The 24266-nt window shown below is 44.2% G+C and overlaps 1 protein-coding gene across 1 annotated transcript in view; it reads left to right on the forward strand.

The window, feature by feature from the left end:
* The first annotated feature begins 18820 nt into the window (after positions 1–18820).
* Positions 18821–24266, forward strand: part of LOC144141736 (uncharacterized) — a 6390-nt gene continuing 944 nt past the window's right edge. Inside the window, exons 1-4 of the mRNA XM_077673244.1 lie at positions 18821–18999; positions 20506–21349; positions 21734–21802; positions 24119–24208. Coding sequence (XP_077529370.1) covers positions 18914–18999; positions 20506–21349; positions 21734–21802; positions 24119–24208 — 1089 coding nt within the window. The 5' untranslated portion in view covers positions 18821–18913. The remainder of the gene's footprint in view (positions 19000–20505; positions 21350–21733; positions 21803–24118; positions 24209–24266) is intronic.

Below are 24266 nucleotides of genomic sequence, written 5' to 3' on the forward strand. Positions count from 1 at the left end.
TTGAATCCCTAGCACGGCTGGCGATTTTGACCAGAACGGTCAGTTCCAGAATTTCCTAAATTTCTAGGAACGGGTGTTCACTTGTTGCCTGTAGCTCCCTTGTGCAGAGGTTTTCGAATAAAACCTAAGCTAAGGGAGACATTCTAAATGAGTCCCAATAAGTCTGCAAGAATGGTATTCCGGAAATGATTTCGAAGGTCTCACGTGACTTTAACTAGCCACCGCTACTTCTCCCAGAGTTACACGGTAATTAGAACGATCGGTTGCGACCAGGTATTAGCTCTAACAGCAGATTTTATTGTTCTACCAAACTATTTTAAATGGGGCCTGCAACGACGTGTTTACGGTACTGTTGTTCTACAATTACTCATGTTGAAACTAACAAAAATTTATGCGCCATACCTAGCCCTCGCTAAGTGGAAACAGAAAGGAAGATTGCATTATCGCCTATTTTACAAAGCACACACGATGTTACCCTACCTTAAGCAGCTCTCGCTTACTTGCCTACCTCATTACCTGTGATCTTTTGATACGCATGACAAACCAAAAATTTCCCTACGAATACCAGGAGGAAAACTAATTAACACGAAAACAAACCTGGGCCCATGAGTAAGGAGCATTCTGATATTTCTCTTACCAGTTGAGTTTGTATGCGGTGGGTATGTCTCAACAGTCACACTGAAAACCATGTGTTGTAGTAGCAGGTGCGAGATTGTTGCAAATAATACGGCGGGCATTTACAAATTTTGCTTTTGCACTAGCCTTGTTCTTTTTTTTACATCCCCTAAATACCCTTCTTTTTTTACATCCCCTAAATTCACAAAACGGAACTTTGCTTGACCACTCTTCCAAAACACAGCCTGTCACTCCATGCCACTGTAATTTAAACATCCCTCCCCTACCAATCGTTAACACATTAAAAGCTGCTACTAGATGTGGCGTAGAAAAACAAAACAAGCTATTTCAGCTTGGGTAGAGTGTAGAGTAGTAGATGGAAAACAGATTTTATTTCACTGGTATCAGTATTTTACAAAATACTCAGAGTACCTGAATCGGAACAATGGCCCTAAGCGTACCTAAGCTGGCGTTGCTTCCTTCCTCCCCGCGGGCCAGCAGTAATGCGTGGTACCCCGTACGCGCTTTATTTTCCCTCATGGTAGGCAGCCGAACAGTGAATGTGGAGAGCGACGCTGCACATCTGGCACTTCATTCGTGTGTTTTTGGTGCACTGGCGGCACCGGCTTTGCTTTCCCAACGGCAACAATGATGGCCATGGCCTTCCTTGCTGTGGAAAACAAGGGCACCTGAAGGGCCAGGACGTTATCTGATGGCCAAATGTTCGGTCAGAAGACCTTGTACGGTGAGCCTTGTGAACTGAAGCTGGTCAAGTGGCGGTTCACTCCCTAGTTCTGAGTACCGCCTCCAGGCTGTAACACCCAATGTTACAAGTAAATTGCTCAGTAACGGCCAATACTACATTTTACCATACAAGCAAGGACGATAGTCGCTGATTAACCTATTAAGAAGGTCGACGCCACCCATGTGCTTGCTGTATTGTTGTATGACTCTCGGCTGGGGCACTGGAACTTGCTTGCATTCATTTTGTCTGTAGCGAGTGGCTGTGGCAGTTGGGTATCATAATTTGTATCAACGCGCGACGGATAATTTGGGAAAATGCCATCAAAAGTTGTTGCAACGCACATACTTATTGTCATCCACTTCACAGCGACGACGTCGCCATCGCACATAAGATCAAAAGTCCCTCTGGTTTGACGAGCGACTTCCTCGGAATCCGAAGTGGGCATTTCTTGAGCAGGACCTCCCTCACGGTTCCTGTTGCTCGGAATCCACGTTCTTTCAGCTCTTACAGCAAAGCATGGGACGTGAAAAAATTGTCTATAAAAATACCATGGTTTGTAAGCCCATCTACGCACTTGAGGGCGTTGAAAACAACGCGTGTTCCAAGTGGTACATTTATGTTTTTACCGTCGTTTTTTCCGCAGTAGATATCAATGTTGAAGGGATAACCAGATGAAGAGCAAAGGATTCATTCCTTGTAAAGAAATAGTATTGGTTTTCCCTTTATAAACATCTTGCAGCAGCTGCGTCGACCAAAATACACCACCATCTGCACGTCAACGCTGAGATTCTTCGAAGAAATGCAGAACTGCTGAAGAGAGCTATTGACAAGCCTGAGTAGAAGAATTATCTTTGGCTTCTTGTCACCCTTCTCAAGGTTTTCACTGTGAGATACATGGATGTACCTCTTTGTTAGCCGGAATTTCACGCGGCTCGGTGTGTTTGCCAACAAAGGAACACTGAGGTCCTTATCTTTCGACCAATAAAGGGGTGCTATGCCAGAAGGCCCGAGTTTGAGCGAAACTCGGGCAAGACAGAGCTGTGGCGATAATAACAGGCTCATGGTAATATTTAGGGACAGGACTAAAATACTTTAAAAATGCGATTCGTGCTATTTGCTGATTATTGAGGTGACGTAATCGGTCCAGCGCAGCGCGCTCCAAGTATGCGCCACTACTTCGTGGCGCATCTTTCAGTGCTTTCTCTCGCTCCCCTGCGGCACTGGTGGCTACTGGGGGCCGCAAATTCAATTACTTTATTTCATTTTACTTTTACGTGAATAATCTGTACTTCACTACGAAGTTCATTTCATTTTTGATTCCAGGCGTTCATATAAGCCATTTGTTTAACATTTTTCGTCCTAAGAAGTACTTTCTGCCATGGGTGGCACACAGTGAAATCACGTGACTACGGCCGACAGGTAACAAAAAAATTGCCAGCATCTTCCGCGAGGGGAACCCTGGGGTGATGCAAGGCATCTCACGGGGTTCAATTCGCGTTTCCGTTATGTTGGTTACCCAAATGTGGTAGAAGTGTAGCGAACCTTAAATGATGCTCAATCACACTTACATTTCCAATTACGCGGTAGCAGGCATATTAGTGTCCATTTCAACTCATCGGAGCAGCAGTCGGAGCAGTAGCAGCAAGAGCGAGTGACGGAGCGACTGAGGAGCGCGCTGCAGATACCGCCGTTATATAGCCGCTCTGCGAGAGAGAGGGATGAGAGGAGACACGCATGCGCTCTAACGCACAGCTGGCATGGCAAGGAGAACGTGCTAACGCAGCTGGCGGGTGAGGGGAAAGGAGGAGGGTTGCGGACGGACGCCGGATGGAGGGACAGGCCGAGTGTAAGAGATGGCTTCCATCTAAAAACAAAGCGGGCAATAGAAGCGCTCCACATTCAAAACAATTGCTGCTTGTACTACGTTATCGAAACCCCCCGCTTTTCGACACAAAATTTTCTCGGCACGCTACAGTCTGCCTAGGTGCTTTTAAGTCGAAAGCCTGGTGGTACGTATTAGTAATGTATGTTTATTACATTGTACTCGCGCCTTTTTTCTCGCCTTCGTTTCTTTGTCTTTTGGCACGGATTAATTTAAACGGCTTCTTGTCTGCTTTACTTGTTTGCGAGAGTTTCTTCTGTATCATTTGTTCATATTAGTGTGCAAGCACACTCCAACACGCAACAGCCTTCCGAGAATCGGGGTTCTGCGAGGGCGCTGTGCACCTGTCCTACTACAGTGCCATAATGTTATGGCTTAAGTTGACACGCACTATTCTACAACTGTTACTTTTTCACTTCACAGTGTTATGAATTTTGCGAACCGGGCCCGTTAGTTCCTCAAAGCTCCCAATTTCGGGCCAATCCCCCAATTGGCCATGTGTTACAAAGGAAGGAATAGCAACAAGGAAAACAACTTTTCATATTTGTTTGTTTTATTTTGTTTTGTTCCTCACCGGTTTTGTTCAAAGAAGCTCTCCACAGTCGTTTTTTTTTTCATAGAGTTCGATCCCCTCATACTCTCTCTTCTTTCGTGCCCTTCCCACTCCCGCTTACCCTCCCTCTGGCGGCACGCGGTTACTTTAATTCTTAGCTCTCCCCTTTACTCTCTTTCCACGCTCTACTTCCTGCCATATGAAGGTGACGCTGAACAAAACCCGTTTAAATGTGGAAAGATCGCCTTTGACAATTGACACGCGGCGTTGATTGTATTGTAGTGAGGATAATGAACAGATGCAACAGGTAATCAAGCTATCAGGGTATGCGTTGTACCAGCATCAACTATGTGGAAGAGGAAGGTTGGATTATGTCCTATCCAGGCGCGAGGATAAGCGCCAAAGACGTGTCAGGGGAAAAGATGAACCCCATAAGGTGCATGCGCGAGAAACGAGCTGGGTTATCATTTTTTTATTGCGATAGCATGCCCGATGGAACAAATACTATGTTGCAAATTTACGTGAACTCCCGTTTTGCAAAGAAACGCAAGGAGGAAGCATGGTGGGGTCCGGATATCCACCGATGAAGGTCAGGTGGTCGGCCAGGGTGGAGGCCTGTGCCACGAAGGTGTGTTCTGGCCGCTTCCAATGAAGTGCACGTCCACAGCAAATGTTGTGTCTCCGCATCTTCGGCAGGATCTGTGCAAAAGGGGCAGTTCTGTTCGAACGGGGCATGGTAGCGCGGTGGCCCAACGCTCCGACCTGCGTTCCTATCGGCTTCACCCCTGCGAATAAACCACCTCAACGGGCTATCGGTGCGTCGACTGTATCTTTGACAGTTTATGTAATACGTATACGTTATCCAGCCAGTAACCCTTTCACAAGAAATGCGCGTCACTCAACCCCTCTAGGGGGTCCGTCTGCCACGCTTAGGATAAATAAAACGCACAGTCATGCAAAGCTTCTTTCGAAACTGTTTTGCGAGCAAACAATAACTGAAGCGCACGCTCCGGCTGCAGACGTATAGACGCGTGGTTGGAACTCGCGGAAGCCATCGCCAAATCACCTAAAAGAAAGACGAGGTCTTGGAAACACGTCTCCACTGATCGCATTGCTCACACACCGGTTGGCGGTCGACTGGTGGCGGTAGATGGTGCGGTCGCCACAAATGCTTCTGTAGAAGTTGCCCGCCGCGTAAAACCGCAGCGCACAGTACACTTGCTCCTCGATGGTCATGGAGCGAAAGCCGCCTCTAAGTCGTCGCAAGCTGGGGTCTGTTCCCAGACGACTGCACACCCAGTGCACAGCAGTTATCGACAGCTAAAAACAAGCTAGATATGCCTCCTGCGTTTAAAAGACCTGTCGGGGTAGAAATATACCTGCTACGGTGACCATAAAAATTAAGCACGCCGCAGCAGCCGCCACCACGGGCGTCCCGAGTTCTACACGGTCATGCAAAACCATGCCCGAGTTTCCTCCGAGTTCTAATGTCAGTCAAACACACCCAGCCCATTCTTGGGCCCGCCGTAACAAACGAAGTAACACCCACACATGGCGTCCACTTTGTGTGGGCGTAGCCACGTAGCCACGACGTCTTCATTTAATGCCCGCTAGCAGCGACAAGAACATAGCCTGAAACAAAAATGAAGTCCATAGGTCCCGTCAGCCAATGGTGCCACTTCGCACGGGTACGTTCGGTCCGAACGTTTGGTCCGCGGTGGCCCGAACTGGAGTTCGCTCTTGTACGAGGCTATAGGAAAAGCCAAGACATGATTTTACCACGGGAGCCTTCTTCATACACCATGAAAACACAGTCGATGACAAATGACATAACTTCAATGTCTAAACCGCCTTGGGCAATGCTCACTATATGTATACGCTCTTGACACGGGACGATTTCTGATAAGTGCCCGCCATGCACACTCAAGCAAGCCTGAAATAAAAGCCATAATTGCTAGTCCGGAACAGGGCGCATTCCGTTCGCTACAGTGGACCCCTTTCATTGCTCGGTTTGTGCTTGCGAACAGCTGCACTGGAACTACCCTCAAGCCAAGTAGCAAACATAATTTAGTGGAATAAGAGAACAGAGAGAAACACGGACCGCCCAGCGCCGGGTGTGGCCAACAGCCAGGCCGGGGATTTCAAAGTAGCAGTGGGTTATCTAGTTTATACTTAGGAATGAGTATTTCAGGAATGAGATTTCAGATTGCTGCATGCGGAAGATAGCACAAGCAGTACTTTATCAACGTAACCGGCCCCAATAAAGCGCGCTGAATATGCCAGTCGTGCTGCGCGCAATTCCGGCGGTTCTCTCGAGGTGTATCGAATGCTACTATATCAACTTTCATAGCCCAAGTAGCTGGAAACCCGGGAGTAGGCGGAACTATGGCCTTCTGGAATAGCGCCCCAGGTCAAAGCGTGGGAGCTTGTGGTAAACACTCAGAAAGAGAATGGCGACCAACTCAGGTATGCCTTTTTTAGTTATGCTGACGCTGTGGTCGTTCTGTTGCTGGGCATAACGGTTGGATTCGTCAGTTATGAGACCTACAATTTCCGTGTTCAGTAGGCGGGCAAAGAAAGCAAAGGGCTCCTTATGCACAAGGTCGGCATGCATTACTCGCAGTGGCTGAACCTCAGTTTCTACTATCGGGCCCGAACACTGAGCAGTTCGCCTCCAGACAGATGAGTTTTGAGATGCCTTTTTCGGTTTCGGGGGTGCTGCTGCTTGGAGAGCTCCTTTACATTCGTCGTCATAAGCCGTGTGACCTTCAACCCCACACGCAACATCATTCGGTAGAGCGGTTACAACGGCGATATCACTATCGCCCTCCTGTTCATCCGTGATAATTTCGTCCGCATTCTGTGGGGGTAGCAGCACAACACCAGCTTGTGCAGAATCGTCGGCGAGAACCATTTCCAGTGCTTCCTCCAGCGTGAGAAATTTTTTTCCGAGACATCTGAATGAAAAAAAAGGCGTTGAAGTCGACAGAACTCACGCGCAGTATGGCTGCTCCGCCATCCCCTTCGCGCCAACGTTCCTAATTGCACGAGGTCGCGGGTTCGATTCCCGGCCGCGGCGGCCGCTTTTCTGATGGAGGCGAAAAGCAAAAACGCCCGTGTGTACGAGATTTCGGCGCACGATAAAGATCCCCAGGTGGTCAAAATTAATCCGGAGCCCTCCACTACGGCGCGCCTCATCGCCTGCGTTGCGTCGGCGCGTTAAACCCCACAATCAATCAATCAACGTTCCTAATTGGGAACATGAGGCATGTCTCGTAATATTTACGTTATCGATGCAAGCAGCCAGTTTATTTCGCGTCTCGAAATACTAAACACATTGAAACTGAAAATGTAATAAATGAATCTGACCAGGGAGTTAGAAAGCTTACCTTTTTCCGGAGATTTGCTACGTGCGGTGCAACGCAGCTCACGTGATAACTGCCATGGAGCTGTCACCACATAACATGAAGTTCGAAAATAAAATGTAATTTTCTTCGCTTCTGAATTAAAGTTTGAGCTTTTTAAAGTTGTTGTTAGCAAATATTAGTAGTTTTTCTATATACTTAAGTACCTATAGCTCCCGAAATTAACGACGTGTTGTGCTCCCAAATGGGAACATCGGCACCGAATGGGGTAAGGAAATATATTTTTATTTATTTATTTATTTACATATAAAGAAATAAAGCCAGCACTCAAAAGAGCAAAAATGAAAAAATTCATCCGTTTGTCATATTGAGGTACCTGTATTAATGAAATGAAAGAAAGAAATTGGAATAAAATATATATATATATATATATACATATATATATATATATACATATATATATATATATATATATATATATATATATATATATATATATATATATATATATATATATATATATAGATGTAGCGAATCAGAATAGGAAATGAGGGGCTCGTTGAAAATAACACAGAAATAAGGGTTGGCAGTCGAGAAAACCTCGGAAAGCAAAGGGGAGGATGTGGTAGATCATTGAAACAGATTAAGAATTTGGAAAGAAAGAAAGAAAGTGAAGAAAAAAAAATGCCCGCCAGGTGGGATCCGAACCCACGACCTCCAGAATACCGGTCTGGTGCGGTATACCAGACCGGTATTCTGGAGGTCGTGGGTTCGGATCCCACCTGGCGGGCATTTTTCTTCACTTTCTTTCTTTCTTTCCAAATTCTTAATCTGTTTCAATGATCTACCACATCCTCCCCTTTGCTTTCCGAGGTTTTCTCGACTGCCAACCCTTATTTCTGTATATATATATATATATATATATATATATATATATATATATATATATATATATATATATATATATATATATATAAATCTGACACAGAGCGCGAGAAAATAAGGTAAGTAGAGTAGAGACAGAGACACAAAAGAAAAACAGTAAAAAATAAATAAAAGTTTACTCACGTTTCAGGCAGAGGACTTCTTTTCTCCAGAGTACAGAATAAGTTGGTTTCAGGGTTATATACACAGAAAAAGTAGCAAGGGTGAGGACAGGGCAAAGGAAGGGAGAGTTTGCACAATGGGATCACGGTTGGTGGGAAGCGAAAACACGAGAGAAGTGGGAGAGGGGAAAAATATTACAAGAAATCACCGTCACGCGGTACGAACATAAAAAAGAACCAAAAAAGAAAGGAACAGAACGAAAAAAAATTTTTACAAGGTAATTCCCTCTTTCCGGAGTGGCAACAGGGGTGAAGGAGGAGTCAAAAAAAGATATGCCCATGCACGCATTTGACATCGGCACCAAAATCACAGTCACGTGGAATGAACATAAGAAATCAAGAACTGAAAAAAGAAGAAAGAACAAAAAAAAAAGGTAATTTCCTTCCTCCCCTTAGCAATAGGATGAAAAGAGAGGGGTGAAAACAAGATATGCCCTTGCACGTATTTGGCATGGCCATGAAAAAAAATAACAAAGAAATCACAGTCCCCTGGTACGAACATGAGAAAGAAGTACGAAGAAAAAGAAATTAGCAAGGTAATTGTTATTTTCAGTGCCCCGCGGCAAATGGGGGCAAGAGAGGCGTCAAATAATGATGTGCCCATGCACGCATAAGGCGCACATCTTTTTCTTTATTTTTGTTTAAAACTACCTTACAGGCCCTTATTTCAGGGCATTGTGTAACGCGGGTAACAAAGGGTAAGTGTCGCAAAAAAATTGTAAGGTAACATCAAACTTCGAATGAACAAAAAGCGGAACAAATATTACGTTATATGTCAGTAACGAGTAAAATCCAAGGACGTATAAAAAAGGGCATTTGAAGTTGCACATGGGAACAATGCTGGTGGGAAGAATTACAGGTATGGCAATGCAACTTAGTAGACAACTTGCCATACACATCCGTTCTAAGAACCTGAGTCAGTGTCACAGTCAGCGGAGCTTGGCGTGCTTTAATGATTTATTTTCAAAATATTACAGAGTACAAGACATTCAAGCAATGTTGACCTTACACTTGTGCTAAAAAAACTTTTCTACGTGTTGTATAATTGCATTTATTTTATTTCATTTCATTATATATAACTACAACTATGAAATCACGTATGAAGTCTATCAACCGTGCTCCATGTGTTTTGTAGCGTAAGATATGTATAGACAGGAAGTACATTGTCCAGCGATGACGACAGTAACACCAAATGTAAGCCTACATCTATCCCTTCGTCTTCAGTTTTTGTCTAGTACTTTTGCAGCGGATCTATGAATTAAAGTCGCAGGGAGAAGATCCGACGACACCTAAGCCTTCCATATGATAAATTGAAGGTGAGTGCATTAGGGTTGAGTTGTGGAACAAATATGCCGGTATTGTGTGCACCGCCATCTTTTCCAGCTGTTACTGATGTACACGATTAAGAGAAGATATGTGAAGGCGGATCACCGCCTACAAAGTAATGATGGAATATGGCGAACAAGTGTCGCATGGAAGCCACACTGTTCCTTCTATGTGCGGTAACTATAGGGGCCCGTGTCTAGCAGCACGCATGTGTCCTCTCAATATCATCTTCCACCTTTTCCATTTGGGAAGTTCTTTCTGTTTCTATGACAGAGAGGCTTTGCCGATCGTTATTGGTAGCCCTACATAAATATGCTATTAGAGGGACCATACTTCGTTAGAGACCCATTTGTAATTGTGTTGTTATCACAGTGATTTTCCCCGTTTCGGTTAGTACATGTCCGTAAAATACGTTGATAACTAGAATGTCACAATTCATTCTCCAAGTCCCCCCTGGTTCAGCCTAAATTTTCCAGCTGTCGGGTGCAGAGGTCGGTGCTCGTGCCACACTCCAGCGGACATTGCTTCGAAACCCACACCGCGGAAAATGTAGGTACTTTTACTCAAGTAGTTGATTTCAACATAGTAGCTTCCCATAGATATGTGCCTACCAATCGAGAAATAACTGGCCTGTTCTTTTTATCTCTTCAGGAGTCGCCTGATTCGTGTGCCGTGGAGGCCGGCGTTTTGACCCACACTATCGCATTAAAAGCACTCTCAGAAAATCCACACCAAAAGCAAGGTGAGAGGTGCAATTCCACTAAAGTTCGAAAAGAGACCATATAAAAACTACTAAACTGACAATGTATGTTGACACAGTCTGACGTTTAGATTTGAATAGTTTCTAACACTCACCTCTGCCATGCCAATGTCATTGCGCAATGACGCACTCCTAGTAAAACATTGTGACCAGGAGATACGCGTACAGAAGACAACGCGTGCGTACCCTGACCGGCAAGGACAATGTACGAAGGGGGATCAGGTATGGCGCACGCAACCAACACAGATCATCTTACACGGCGGCAACACTGACTTCACAGGCCAGCCTTGGGAAGTGTAGACGAAGCTTAACGAGCAGAACCTATCGCCGGCCGTTCTTCAATGCTTCACCAGAAGGCCTGATTTCATACCATTGCATGTTCCTTCAGATAACCGAGGTATACCGTAATATTGCGGCACACTTTTTCGGCCGGGCCCTCATCATCAGGAGAACGTACGGTTATAGCTGCCAAATAATAAATCCTAATGCATCTGTTACTTGTATTGCCAAAACCAATGAAAACAATAGATAAAAATTCTAATGCTTTTTACGTTGTAGTTTGAGACTGAAACAATAAAAAAGGCGAAGAATTTTTTTCTCCCACGGTTTCAAAATTTCATAGTGTATCATAAACGCATAAAGAGCAAACATATACATACCTACATTGATATTGTAGGTATATAATGTAGCATATACCAATTTACATGTAGGTATATGTATACCTGCATATAAAGTAGGTATATATTGAATTATACACCCTGTAAAAAAAGTCTATCATACCCCCATTGACTGTAGTTGCAGACCCACCGGGAGGGCTTACGATGGAGGAATCCATCTTGCAAACTGCACTTGGGACTCAATGCAATGAGTTATCGAGCTATAGAATTTTTAAAAGCGCTTAGGAGGTATCAAAAATGATACTAGTAGGGATTTCTTGGCGGTAAAAAGGCACAGGGACGAGTAGAAAAATCCGAAAAATGGCGTATATTATATGATAAATTGGGCATGACAGGGTTAAAACTTTGCAGGCCTACAGCTATCAAATTGGTAAATTGAAGGGATCCCTCTGAGCAACGTTACAAGAATAGGAGCATAAATCTGCTGCAGTTGGTTTTTTGTAGTGTTATTAGAACGACGTTTTCTAAAACCCCAGTCCTCCAATCACAGCGAGTATGCTTGAAATAGTAAGAGCATGAAAACATTCACACCCACAACATGAAAATCTAATATTTGGAAGTATGTCCTACTTGACTGTTTTGTAGATCTTTCGCAGCAACCAAACAGGCTAAATCTTATTTTTCAATCCTTTCAGTAGACGCCGTAACGATATTGACCTAAACAACGATGCTTCACAAGGCTTTGATTCATAAATCTGTGTAGTTTCTTTTACCAAATGCCGGATCTCGAAAAGCTAATGTTCGCGTATATTGTTGGTGCAAGCTTTTCAAGACCCGCAAGAGGAGCAACGCGGAATCGACCAAAATACGCCCAATACACGTGCAAGAAGCAGGGAATATTGCGTGCAGGGTCACTTCCTCTCACTTGAGTGTTGGCCTCATTGATGAAAATGGCCTTGCATAGGGAAAACTGGGCGCTATTTCGTGTCATAGCAACGCTACGCTCCGATCACACTCCGGAATAGGGCAGCGAGGGCAACTTCATTAGGCTTCCGTTAATAACTAAAGATCAGGCCCAGAAATGCGTATGTCTTGTAGCTTGCCAAACAGTAAAAGAGAAAAAACAAATGCAGGTGCAGCAACCCAGCCCCGCCTTATATCAATGATGGAGGTCGGCATTACTGTAACCCAGAAAGCAGCCCAGGTAACAAACCGCCCTAATACACATGACTTCCGCAATATCAAGAGTGTGTCACGCGAGCCGCATGCGTCTGGCAGAAGATTGTGTGCTTGCTGTTAGGGCGTTATGACGTGAAAGCAAACATCTTTCTACAGGCGGCGAAAGACGCGTTCTTTAGCAAAGAAAGTGCTACCTTTACAGAGCTACTTTGAGGAAGCTGGTCTGGACTCTGCGCCTTTGAAAACGCGGTAGCACGAACTTCTGGGAACAGTACCTACATTCAGGTAATGCATTTTTTTTTGTTTTTGCTGTGGTGGTGGAGGAAATGACAGCGATTTTGTCTCCGTAATCACATTTTGCATTTTCGAGAATGCTTTTTTGGTGGTAAAAGTCTTCCATTTGCATAATAAATGGCTAATCTTGCATTGTCACGATAGAAAGCAAGCGCTCGCCTGTAGAGACACACTATCCTTTCTTTTGTTTGGATTGCTTAAGACATCAGACGGCCCTTTTTTTTTTTTGGATTTTAGAGGCAGCGTTTAAGAAAACTGAAAATGGAGCTCGCGTCCAAAGAATATTTTTAATATGACAAGTAACGCATGCTTACGTGTGTGTGCGGCCATAAAATATTAAAAACTGTGAATTTTTGCAAAAGGGACTCTTATTGAAGGGGTCAACTTTCCCAATACCTTAAGTCCAAAGAAAACTGCACTATATAATGCACTAAGAATGTTTTCATCACTCAAATTCGTGTCTGTATATTACGCTGCAATGGTACACCAAAATGACGGACCATATAATGATGCTAATCACAAAGAAAAAGTTAAGCGGAACTTTTTGCGCGTCCAGTCTACACGGGATGCCTGGAGAAAATCATTAATCCATTCTGAAGTGGCTTGTAAGCCAGTCAATAAATATTAGAGAAGCTTACGATACAAATCGAGTGTTATACGCGCCGTTCTATTTACCGCCCACCAGTAAGGTTTACGCCCATTTGCTACTTTTCAAACAAAATGCGCCTTTCCCGCGGTTATTATTCCCCTTCAAAGATGACCGCGGTAACAGTACACTGCCCATCTGCTTGTAATGCTGTCAAACGTATACTTCCTTTCTAATTTCCAAATTTTCTTTCTCTCCAAATTTTAACTCCGATCCTTGGTGTCAATAAGGGGCGCGTCCCGAAGGGTGAATATCATTGGTCAGGTCAAATTTGCGCATCGATACAGATATGTATGTGGCTCAAAAAATTACTATTCCTTAGTTCTTTTTTTCCTGCCATCGACAACAGTCCTTAGTGTTCAACGCCACCATTCCTGGCTACAATAAATTCGATGCTATGCAAGCCTGTACATAAGCTACCTACTTTATTACACACCTGCATGGAATCTAATTTTTAAATTCTATTTCTTGTCGCCGTTTACACCAGGCCGGATCATTATGTAGCTTCCGCTCGTTTCAATTTCTGGGAATGTTACTAGCGTGCACAAAAGCGTAATCCTCCGTTTGTCAATAGGTTCTTGCTTTCGAAGACATGTTTCGCCTAGGAGCCCACTGCTTTGATCATCGTTCAATTTCCCACTGAGTTGGTAATTAGTGTTGAATTGCGAATAAGACGCCGGCTTTTAATCAACTTATGAAATACGTTTTGCAAATACTAAAATTTCGCTCTTTAAAATAATTAGCAAAAAAGTTATACGTTTTCTCTTCAGTCAAAATTATTCCCGTTCGGCTCAAATACTCGTTTCGGAATCCTTGTCAAGAACACAACCGATTGTGATTCTTAAAGTACGTACCAGTTTTTAAACTAAACTCCCACCCCTTTGTGCTTATTTTTGTTTAATTTTGCCTTTACGCTCGCTGCAAGTTCTGCCGTTTTTTAAGCAAGACTGAGTTCTGAAAATATTGCGAATGCCGCAAACAAGACTCGAGTGGCCAGCCCTCGCCTACCCTGCAAGTTAAGGCATAATTCTTTGTCACAAAATATTATACAATATAAGGTTTCACTTGATGTAAGTGTTTTTGCCATGCACAGCTCTGAAGGGGCGCGCGAAAGAACGTGTACTCCTGAAGAAGGAACTGCTTTTTAATACATCAAAGTTGAAGATTTGCTTCCGAATACTCTTGGAGGAATTTCGACGTCTATACGATGCATTTATATTGGGATCTACAAAAACAGTAATTCAAATATATCCAAGATAAAGTTGCCCTTGTGTATTTTCATGGCCATTTGTTCGAAGGCTAACGCAAATATTCCCATCATTAGCTTGCACTTGTGCACAGCTTTTGAGAGCGAACAAAGTGGCATATAAATAAAACAATAGCAGTTTGTTTCTTGCAAAAAAGTTGCCATTTCTTAGCGTGTAGTTCCGCAACCTAGGAAGCAGCAAATGAAAGAAGTGACCTTGTACAACGCTCAAAGCCAGCCGTTTTTCGCACATCGAAAGCATCTGCGCGTAGCATTGTTCCGCTAAGACGGGTAGGTGGTGGTGCATACGTCCCGTCACGGCTCTTAAGGCACTTTGCAGTTTCCGTACAAGACGTTTGCCATTTTCTTCGTAACGTAAGTTAGTCCTGACAGTTTCCATTCATGGAACCTTTATCCAACTCCAATAAAATTGTGCCGTAGAATGGTCTTTTTTGTATGTATGTATGTATGTATGTATGTATGTATGTATGTATGTATGTATGTATGTATGTATGTATGTATGTATGTATGTATGTATGTATGTATGTATGTATGTATGTATGTATGTATGTATGTATGTATGTATGTATGTATGTATGTATGTATGTATGTATGTATGTATCAAGCTTCCTAAACAACGCCTATAGGCATGTCGAAAATAATTTTGGTCGTATGCTGACTACTGACTGGCGCAGGTCTGTCGCGGGATTTCCAAGACTTCTAATGAAACACCGCCTCCCTTCATTCCTTGTATATGTCTCACAGGAACCCCGTTTACGGCTCGTCCATGCCTTTTTCTTTCAATCCCTCTATCACTGCAGGTGTTCCACAGAATCGAAGGCTTTTTCGTAGTCTCTATAGGACATGCTAAAAGCCTTACTGCATTCCGTGAATATTGTCATTGCTTGATTAATGGCATGAGTGTGATTATTTAGCCTACCCTAAATTCCTCCTGTTTCCTGTTTCCACAATTCACGCTTGTCATTTGTGCGGTTTCCGACTGTCTTACTAAGGGGCTTGCATACAATTAACGGCAAGGTGGTTAGTCGATAATTCGCTTGCTCCTTTTGTAGAGCCAGTGGCGCGACTATATAAAGAGTAGTTGATTCACTTTAAAATTGTGGGTTACGTCGTCTTGTTTACGATTGGAAGAAGTCCTATAAGTACAGCGTCAGAAACATTACGCAAACAGCCTTTTACTAAGATAAACGATAAAAATGAGAACTAAAAGGTGATTCTAAATGAACCCACTGAAAACATATCCTCCGGATAAAAATTAAGAAACATTTAAAGGAGTACTGACACAAAATTTCTCGCTTTCAGTTTTTATGTTGTAAATAATACCTATTGGCCCAGTAATTACTAAAATCGAACCGAAAGCCGTCAGCCGCCAAAGCAGAATTAATTATAGCGCGTTTATTGCAACCAGTTTCAAATTTGGTCGCCGCGCGGGAAAATGGCCGTTCGAAGGCCAGCCTGCAAGCGGGCCAGCCTTACGTCATGGTCTCACCCGTGACGTCAGGGACGTTCGCCGCAGCGTCTGCTACGATTGCACATGGTCCGCACTCGCCCGCGCAGTCGACATGTCGTCTGAATCGTCAGACTCGGATGACTCGCTGCCACCCGACAGACAGAACAGCTTTATTTGGCCAGGCGATTAGGCCGGCGATGTTTTCGCCGTCGTCCGTTTTTTAATATCACTACGGTTCGAACCGGCGCAGGCCGTGATAGCAACAGCTTGTCGCCACTCTTATAATCAATCTGATCGCGAAAAAGAAGTTCCACATGCGAGAAAGTAGATATTAGTGTGTTGAAAAATTGTGCGAGGGGTTGTTATCAGCGCTGAATTTAAAAGCGGCGTTCAGATATTTGCCGCGATGGTAAGCCTACGCAGACCGGAAGCGGAGGTTCGGCGCTCCTACCCAGCACTGCCGGCACCGCGGTGCGGCGAGCGGCCGACAGATGGCGCCAGCTCCGTGCTAGAATCAAAACAGGCCACGGCAGATGTCTTGGTCACCAATCGCTGAAACGGAAATTATCGCCAAAATAAAGCTCAGTATGCAAAAAAGAGGATGATACCGTGGTGAAAAGTTGTGTAAGGGATGGTCATTCGCACTTGTACAGATACCGGCGATGAAATATTCGCCACGATACTAAGCCTGAAGTTCCCAACACCCAAGCTGACGCGAGCAACGCCGAACCCGCTGGCTTGGGTGACAGTTCTTGCGGCCGCCGCCGCGCACGAACTCAGTCCACGTTTAGCGCTGCATGTCGTCGCGTGGAAAATAATGCATATTGGCGGAGTCGTCGATTTGCTCGGACAGGCTCGGATAGCACAACTTGGTCGAGCTCGGCGACGCGCACCGCCGCGTCGCCGCGGTGCGCGTCGACTTCGCGCACCGCGCAGTTTTCAGAACCAGCGCAAGGGAACACCATGCGCCGGCCACGAACTGAAGAGCAAAGACGTCGAACACGCAAAGTGCGCAAAGTTTACAAGCATTGCTCACACAGCTACACCCGTACGTCTCCTGCCCAAACGAATACCACCGACAACAGCAGCGCGGGAAATCGTTTCCGGCTCCGAAAACGACTCTATGACGTCACCCTGAACCGGCCAGGCACGCAGGCCGATGTTTCGTCACGCCGAAAGCGATTTCGCTAGCGCTGCCGATTTGTGGAAGCTCGCGGCCGGGACAATCAAAATCGATTTTAGATGTGATTCCGGCCTCGGATCGCTGCAAAAATTTCTGTGAGGCACCTGTACAAACTACTGAAGCCAATTATATCATTTTTTAGGGGTCAAAAGTTTGTGTCAGTACTCCTTTAAAGGCACCTAAGTCCCTTTGGGGCATGGAAACGAAAGCATGAACGTCTATTTCAGAGCCTCAGAAGCCTTTGCTCCCCCTTGTGTAGCTGAAGGGCAACACCAGGGCAACACTCTCTAATCTAACCGCTGGAGATGCTTTTCACTTCGATCCCTCTAAACTCTTTTGATTATCTTCTTCCCACGCATTGCGCCGCTGCCTGTAACTGCCGCCCTGCCATAAGAGAGTTGACAACGTAATGAATTCCGCTCCCTTCATATGCGGTGTTCCGGCATGGACGACCAGTTCTTTTTATTCCCGAGTTTAATCTGTTCGGTTGAACGCCTCGAACACGGAAAGCATCCGAAGGAATAGTATTTATATTTGTATTGCCGAATCCCACACCGGACCATCGCTTTTTCTCCCAAGCTTGCGCTATATAACGGCGCATGCTATAGATCACCTCGTTCTATGGAGCATTCTAGTGATGAAGGCACTCTTCATTTACGGATCGAAGGAGCAACGTTTACGGATAGTGCACGACCATGTTCGATTAGGGAGCAAGGTATTGTGTGAGATAGTCTAGCCTAAATTACGAGATAGAAGTGAAGGGGGGCTGCGCATGCAATGCGGACAGCATAATGAATATCGGCGAACCACAAAGATAATGCATTGGCTACTGGCAATGCCACTGCAAATAAAAGAAGACCAATAAAAAAAGAATGACTTCAGACAGCGCAAATTTTGAGCAGTTGCAACTCAAGGTTAGAAATTTTAATAATGCAGTGAATGTACTCAGCGTTATTATTAGGCTCAAAATTTCAAATTTGGTGTTTTAAGGCCCCGAAGCTATACCTGGCTGAGGCGCGCCATGGGAAGTGCTTCGGAATAATTCTGACAGCATGAAAACCATTAACCTGGACCAAAACCACACACGGGTGCTTTTGCTTTATGACTGCATAAGAACAGCATTCACCCCGGAGGGGTTCGAACCCGCCTACTTAGGCACGACAGCACAACGCTTTAGTCACTGAGCCACAGGGAACAGTCACGCCGCAGTTCTGTGATTTACGTTGCAAAGTGGTGCCTGCAACCGTTGGTGCAGAAGCGCAGATAGGTTCATGTTAGGTGCATCTTAGTCATACTGACTTGGTGTAACCCATTTGTACCCCGTTTTGCGAGGCTGTCACAAGTCAGGAATTTCATTCTGTCACCAGCCCGTATGGCCACTTGAAGACATAGGAAGTTTCGAGGGAAGTTCCAAGTATGAGAAGTTTCTAGTGAGTACTACACAATGGGGGCCAAATCTTATTCTAGTAAAGGTGGGCTATTTTTACCAAAGACAGTCTTCTGAGTAAAGCTTCCCCTAGGTGCTGTAGTCCCACTGGTAACTGATGTTACTACTTATACCAAACCAGGGAGCACCCCAGACAGGAGGGGTAATAAGAAACAAATACGCGTGTAATTGCTTGATAATGTGTGATGGGGCCCCGCTCAATGCGTAGCCCACGCCCTCATAAAAACAAACGGTAACCATTTTGATGCACACCGGAAACGAACGTCTTGAGGGAACTTGAGTGCGCAAGTCATTACCAAACATTTACAATTATTTAATTTATTTACAGGAGATGTACACCAGTGAAGCAACCGACCAGTCACCATCGGCAACGGAGAAAATAAAACACTTTTCTATCGGGCCTTTTACGGCGGAAGGAAGGCGGCAAAATGCCGTGCAATGCGAACATGGGAAACACAAGCCCAGCCAGTACAGCAACATGCTGCGCAGCTTCTGTTTGCAAGCTCGGATATGCCGGCTGTGTGGTTGTCTTTTCATCAAGGACATATTTTCCAAGCCTCCCAAGTATTTCTTTACCTTTTTGAATAATTGAAATACTGTACATACAGTAGCTTCTCTCTAAGGCGAGCTCGGATAAGACGAATTTTATGGTTAAGAAGAACAACACTTTGGCCCTCTTGCACCATGCGCAATGCAAAAAACGTCCCCTAAATGTGAACTTCTTATAATACGAAAACCTTTTCACGGTCCTTTTGAGTTCGTCCTAACAGGAGTTCATGTATACACTCTGTGCCGAATTTCCAAAAGCCTAGCTCATCCACCTTACACCAACCAAAAAAATCTTAGTTGGAACTGTAGGTTCACACGTGTGGAACAAATGCTTATTCCATTTAAATATCGTTCAGTGAAAATAGTTTTCTCGCATGAACAACCAGCCACGGTTGATAATAAAATCCAGAAAAAATGGCAAGGTAGTGCAACCAGTTTGTATGAGTTACCGAAAGTAAAAAGTAATGCCGTCTTCGGCATATCTACGTTTTTTGAAAAAAGGTAAACACATTCAAGAATAGGCTTAGTTGGTAGAAAAAGGTAAGACACCCTGCACCCCATTTTCGCATCGGCCGAATATAATGCACTCAGTTCATTATTAAAACAGAGAACGTTAGTGAAACCTATCTAACTCTTTAAAACGTTACGTTCAATGCAAATTCATAGACTCAATTTGTCAGCAGAAAAGGGGGAATTATCCAGGTAAAAAATAGGGTATGAGAAAGAAGTGAATTTCTTTTTAAATGCGACATCGCTGAAGAAGCTCCCGCTATTGAGAAGACATGAATGGAATCGAGAAAAACTATACAAACTACGTGGAAACGAGTGCTTACGTCCGTGCATGTGTCAGGTTCGGAAGTCTCTTACGAGTATGAAGCCTATTTAAAAGTCGCTAAATGCATCTCTACTGCGGTTACATCGAATTTGTTCCGCTTCTCTCGCTTTACTAGTAATGTATTTTAATCAAGTGCTTTGGTGGCAAAAAGCCCAAATTCTAGCTCTCGTGAAGACAACCAAACCACATCCCATCTCTTCACCCGTGCAAACGGGCATGTCGTATACATAAATTACAGAAGATGGCTATGCATTGCTGCGACTTTTGAGTAACTGATTTTACTACAACTCTAGTCGGCAATAGAGGACTGTTTGCTCGAAACATTATTTATTTATTTTTTGTATTTTTCCGTAAAAAGCTAAAAGTGGACATCGATGTGACGATGCAATATTACATTTACCATTAGTTGTCTTTAGTACACCATTGTGGAGGGCTGTCATTAGTTTTATTTATTTTTAAAACTTAAGAAACAGTAGCCTGGCTTTGTTTTTATTTCTCGCCACGGTTTTAAGAAAAGTTATTTTTTACACGAACGAGAAAACAAAAGCTCCCCCGGGGTGTAGTTGTAAAACTGATTAAAATGAATGCTTTTCCTCCTACCTTCCTATGTTGTTTGAGACTGCGTGTTAAAACATGAAGTGCTTTTAGAGGTTACCCTGTTCTTACCTTCCAACTTCTGCCCTTAGGTCCCCAAAACTCGTCTGGATGCACTGGTACACCCTGTACGCTGCAATGTGCTTCTCGTTCTTTCTGTGGTTCGAGACCGACGTGGTGATCCGCCATGCCATCAATCTTAGTGACACACATAGACTCTTCACAAAGTGCTTGCTGGTTCTATTGCACGTCGTTGTCATCCTCAAGGCATGCGGAAACTTCGCATCGATGATACTTGGCGGCCGCCAGATTCTCGAGTTCTTCGAAAAGGCGGACGCTTTCGAGAAGAAGATTGGCATTCCTTCGTGCCTCTGCTGCATCCAGAAGGGCTTCTTCTTGACCGACATAGCTGGGCTCGTCACATTTGGCGCCTACTTCATCAGCTACACGGCTGCTCTGTTCCACCAAGAGCAGAAACTTGACAACGACGGCCGGCTGAGTGAAACCGATATTGCGTTCAGGGCCTGTAGTTTGTTGGCCGGCATTCTGTTTTACGCGTACGACGGACTCAACTTCGCAGCCCTTAGACACTCGGCACAGGTGCTCGAATCCTACGTGAAGTTCTTGAAGGGAAGGATCGATGACTGCGTCGGCCGGAAGGTCGTCGGCTGCGAGCAAGAGGCGGCACTGAAGGTGCAGACCATGCGGCTCCAACTGTGCACAGTTCTGGAGCTCAAGAACGCTGCTAACGCCATATGGGATAAGTCAGTAGTATTGTCAAGCACGGGACTCGTTCTCGTCACGTGCATCTCGCTCTACACGGTCATCACTGAGGGCGTGAGGAGGACAGAGCTTTGGATTGCCATTGGCTACTCGGCCTTCTCATGCTTCGAGTTTTTTCAGCTGGCAAGAGTCAGCCAGTCTTTATCTAACGCTGTAAGTGCTGTCGTCGCACAGATTACACCCAGCCTCTTCATCGGTATTTTCACTTTCATTCAATGACAATAACTCCAAGTTCTGCATGAATGGAGATTCCACTTAGATCCCCAACAGATTTTACTAAATAACCTGTCTTATGTTTTAAAGTGGTGAACAGGACTTGTTATGCCTGCTTTCAAAGTGTCTCTCCCATTTATCACTCCGTTAGGGAGGTCTTTAGTTTCTATCTTTTTTCTATCAAGTTTCAAATTTGTATGCTAACTTTGCGTGCTATCTCGGCTATCATTCACCTTTTTTCCTAAGGCGACATGTCAATTCCAGATTTAGAGGTTGTTGTCAAATGTTTCCGCTCACAAGTTTTGCTTTTTACCTGCCCTACAGTTTCAGGCCCTCAAGCATTCTTGTCGGAAGACGCCTACCGTGGATGTCACACCCGCCTATAGCCAACAGGTAATTAGCAGTTTACATTAACATTGCTAACGTAACAGGCTTCACTCAAAAAATCAATTCCCTTCTTTCTAAGAAGCTCCCAATCTGAATCAACGCCTTGTGCACGATTCATTTATTTAAAGTCTGATACAAATAGAGGCTGTTCTAAAACAAAATTTGGAATCAGAAGTGTCCTAACACTGGGTCGTGGGTGCTTCACGCGTTTTGTTTTTTTTTTTCTGAAAAGAAAATTCACTTCTCGATCTAATAATAATCACATGCACATTCACGCAGGTATGCATTTCTGACCATTCACCGCCACTAACGTTGGTAGCGTAAACGGGACGGGTTGACAGCAGGTGGATCAGAATGGATAATTTCTGTACAATTTTAGGAAGATACCTGCGCTAATGCTCTACCAATTAAATTCCAATTTTCTTCATGCCAAACCGGTATGGAGGCTTCACACTGCGTAAAACGTGGGTCGCTTCAAGAGGCAGGATATTGGTATTAGCATCACAGTGCTTGTGATAACCTATAAATCATGTTATGCGCAGACCATTTCTAAATGAGAGGCACAAAAGCAGAACGCGTATCGCTCTTCCGCCCCCCCCCCCCCCTAAAGTTTATCAGAATGTTCTAGTTCGTCATGCTGTCGTCACACGGGAAACAAATGTGTGCATGTACAGGGGTCAAAACTGCTAAAATCAAGGCCCAAACGCGTGACCGTCGGCAGCGCAGACTAACACATTACCACCGAGACTAGGTAGTAGCGTTTTGACAGCCTAGCTTGTTAAAGTGATTGTTACGGTTACCTTTTGTGGCAGGGAGCGCGTGTTTTGGTCGTGTTACTCGTTGCGGCAATAAAGAAACTAACGCTGAATAATCTCTCAAGGAATTACTCTCCACTTCTCATGTTTGCGCATGTGTGCTAAAACCTCGGTGCTAATAATGAACGTATGTGCTTAAGAACCACGCCAAATGTGAGATCACAACTTACCTGGTTATGAGACGAACCTTACTTCAAAAAGCAGGCTTAAACCGCTGTAGCGGTGAGGTACTGTTTATGCAAAACATTGCACCCTAAGCAGCCGGAATATTCTCAAACGCCTAGATTCTACAGTGTCGTTCATTAAGCTCGCTGGTCGTGCCGGTGGCTATCGCTATTCTATTCTGCAAGTATCGATGGTCACGCGTTCGCCGTTGTTGTTAACAGTCGTGATGTCTGTACAGTCTTTCGTTGCACAGATCAAACTTCCACTCGTACTCGATAACCTGCATTGTATAAAATATGAAAAAAATGATAAGACAAATGCAATCGTTTTCTGTATTTTTTAACAGAATGAAACCGGAACTCCTTCTGAACTGTTTATGCAAATTGCTCATGCAGGGCTGCACATTTATAGATGCCATGTGCATTGCATTGCTTGAAACATGATTACACCTTTTCAAGAGCAACTGCGTATAGTGTGCGGCAAAAAGTGCTCAGACAATGCAGGATGTTTTGTTCAAACTTTTTTGTTCAAGCTTTTTTGTCTTGTTTTGTGCATGTTGAGGGATGGCATATTATAACGCCATGGTGATATATATATGTCGGCACAATACCACACTTTACGCCACCTTAGTTTCACAAGTGGTACCAAATTATGACAGCAATAGATACACCTTCCCCGCATGGTCATGTTGAAAAAGAGTCTAAGAAAGCGATGAGATTCACGTGGAATAAATTTTGCACTTGGAATACCAGTCATTTTATTCTATTTAATTGTGAAGTACCTAGGCTCCAGCATTATGCCACAAAGCTACCGAAAACACGTTGTTTTGGGCAATGGAAGCATCTCTGAATATCTGTAACCTCCCTCAAAGCAAGGTTGTTTAAAATTTCGCATGGCATATACTGTGCTTGCTTAGGTTTTTACGGATGTAATTTTGACCTCGCAATACACACGCGCTTTAACAGCGTTTGTTGTACTACAAAAACATTAGTGTTATATCACGAGGAACACGGTCAGTATCTAAAAGGTAGCTTATAAAACGTTGAATATACTATAGGCTTAGCGGGAAGTTTGTATCGTATTCTTATTCAATGATGTATAAATTCATAGGCCTCAAAAATCGTGGAACAATTAGAGTCCAAGGAAGCCTTGCAACCTTTAGCGCGGTTATGAAGCAATTTTGTAATGACACTCTTTTTTTCCGTGCATTGCTAGAACGTTGGTAATCGGCTTACGCATTGAGCTGTTTTCATTGTTTTTTTACCAGCGTATGCATGCCGTGCAAGCTCGACAACATTAACACTATTTTAATAATAGCTTGCACCCCGGTTATTTCCCTTAGGTGGAGTACTTACATAACACTATCAACCCTGATGATATCTGTCTCAGCGGAAGCGATTTCTTCAAGATCAACCTAGCCCTTCTTGGCACGGTGAGTTTTTCCGGGTATCTGGATAGTTATTCTGTTATAGGTTGCATGTGCGATGCGG

The sequence above is a fragment of the Haemaphysalis longicornis genome, unplaced genomic scaffold (genome assembly GCF_048455015.1).
Source record: "Haemaphysalis longicornis isolate Haplotype H1 unplaced genomic scaffold, Haemaphysalis longicornis Haplotype H1 scaffold_6, whole genome shotgun sequence".
In the NCBI taxonomy this organism is placed as follows: Eukaryota; Metazoa; Arthropoda; class Arachnida; order Ixodida; family Ixodidae; genus Haemaphysalis; species Haemaphysalis longicornis.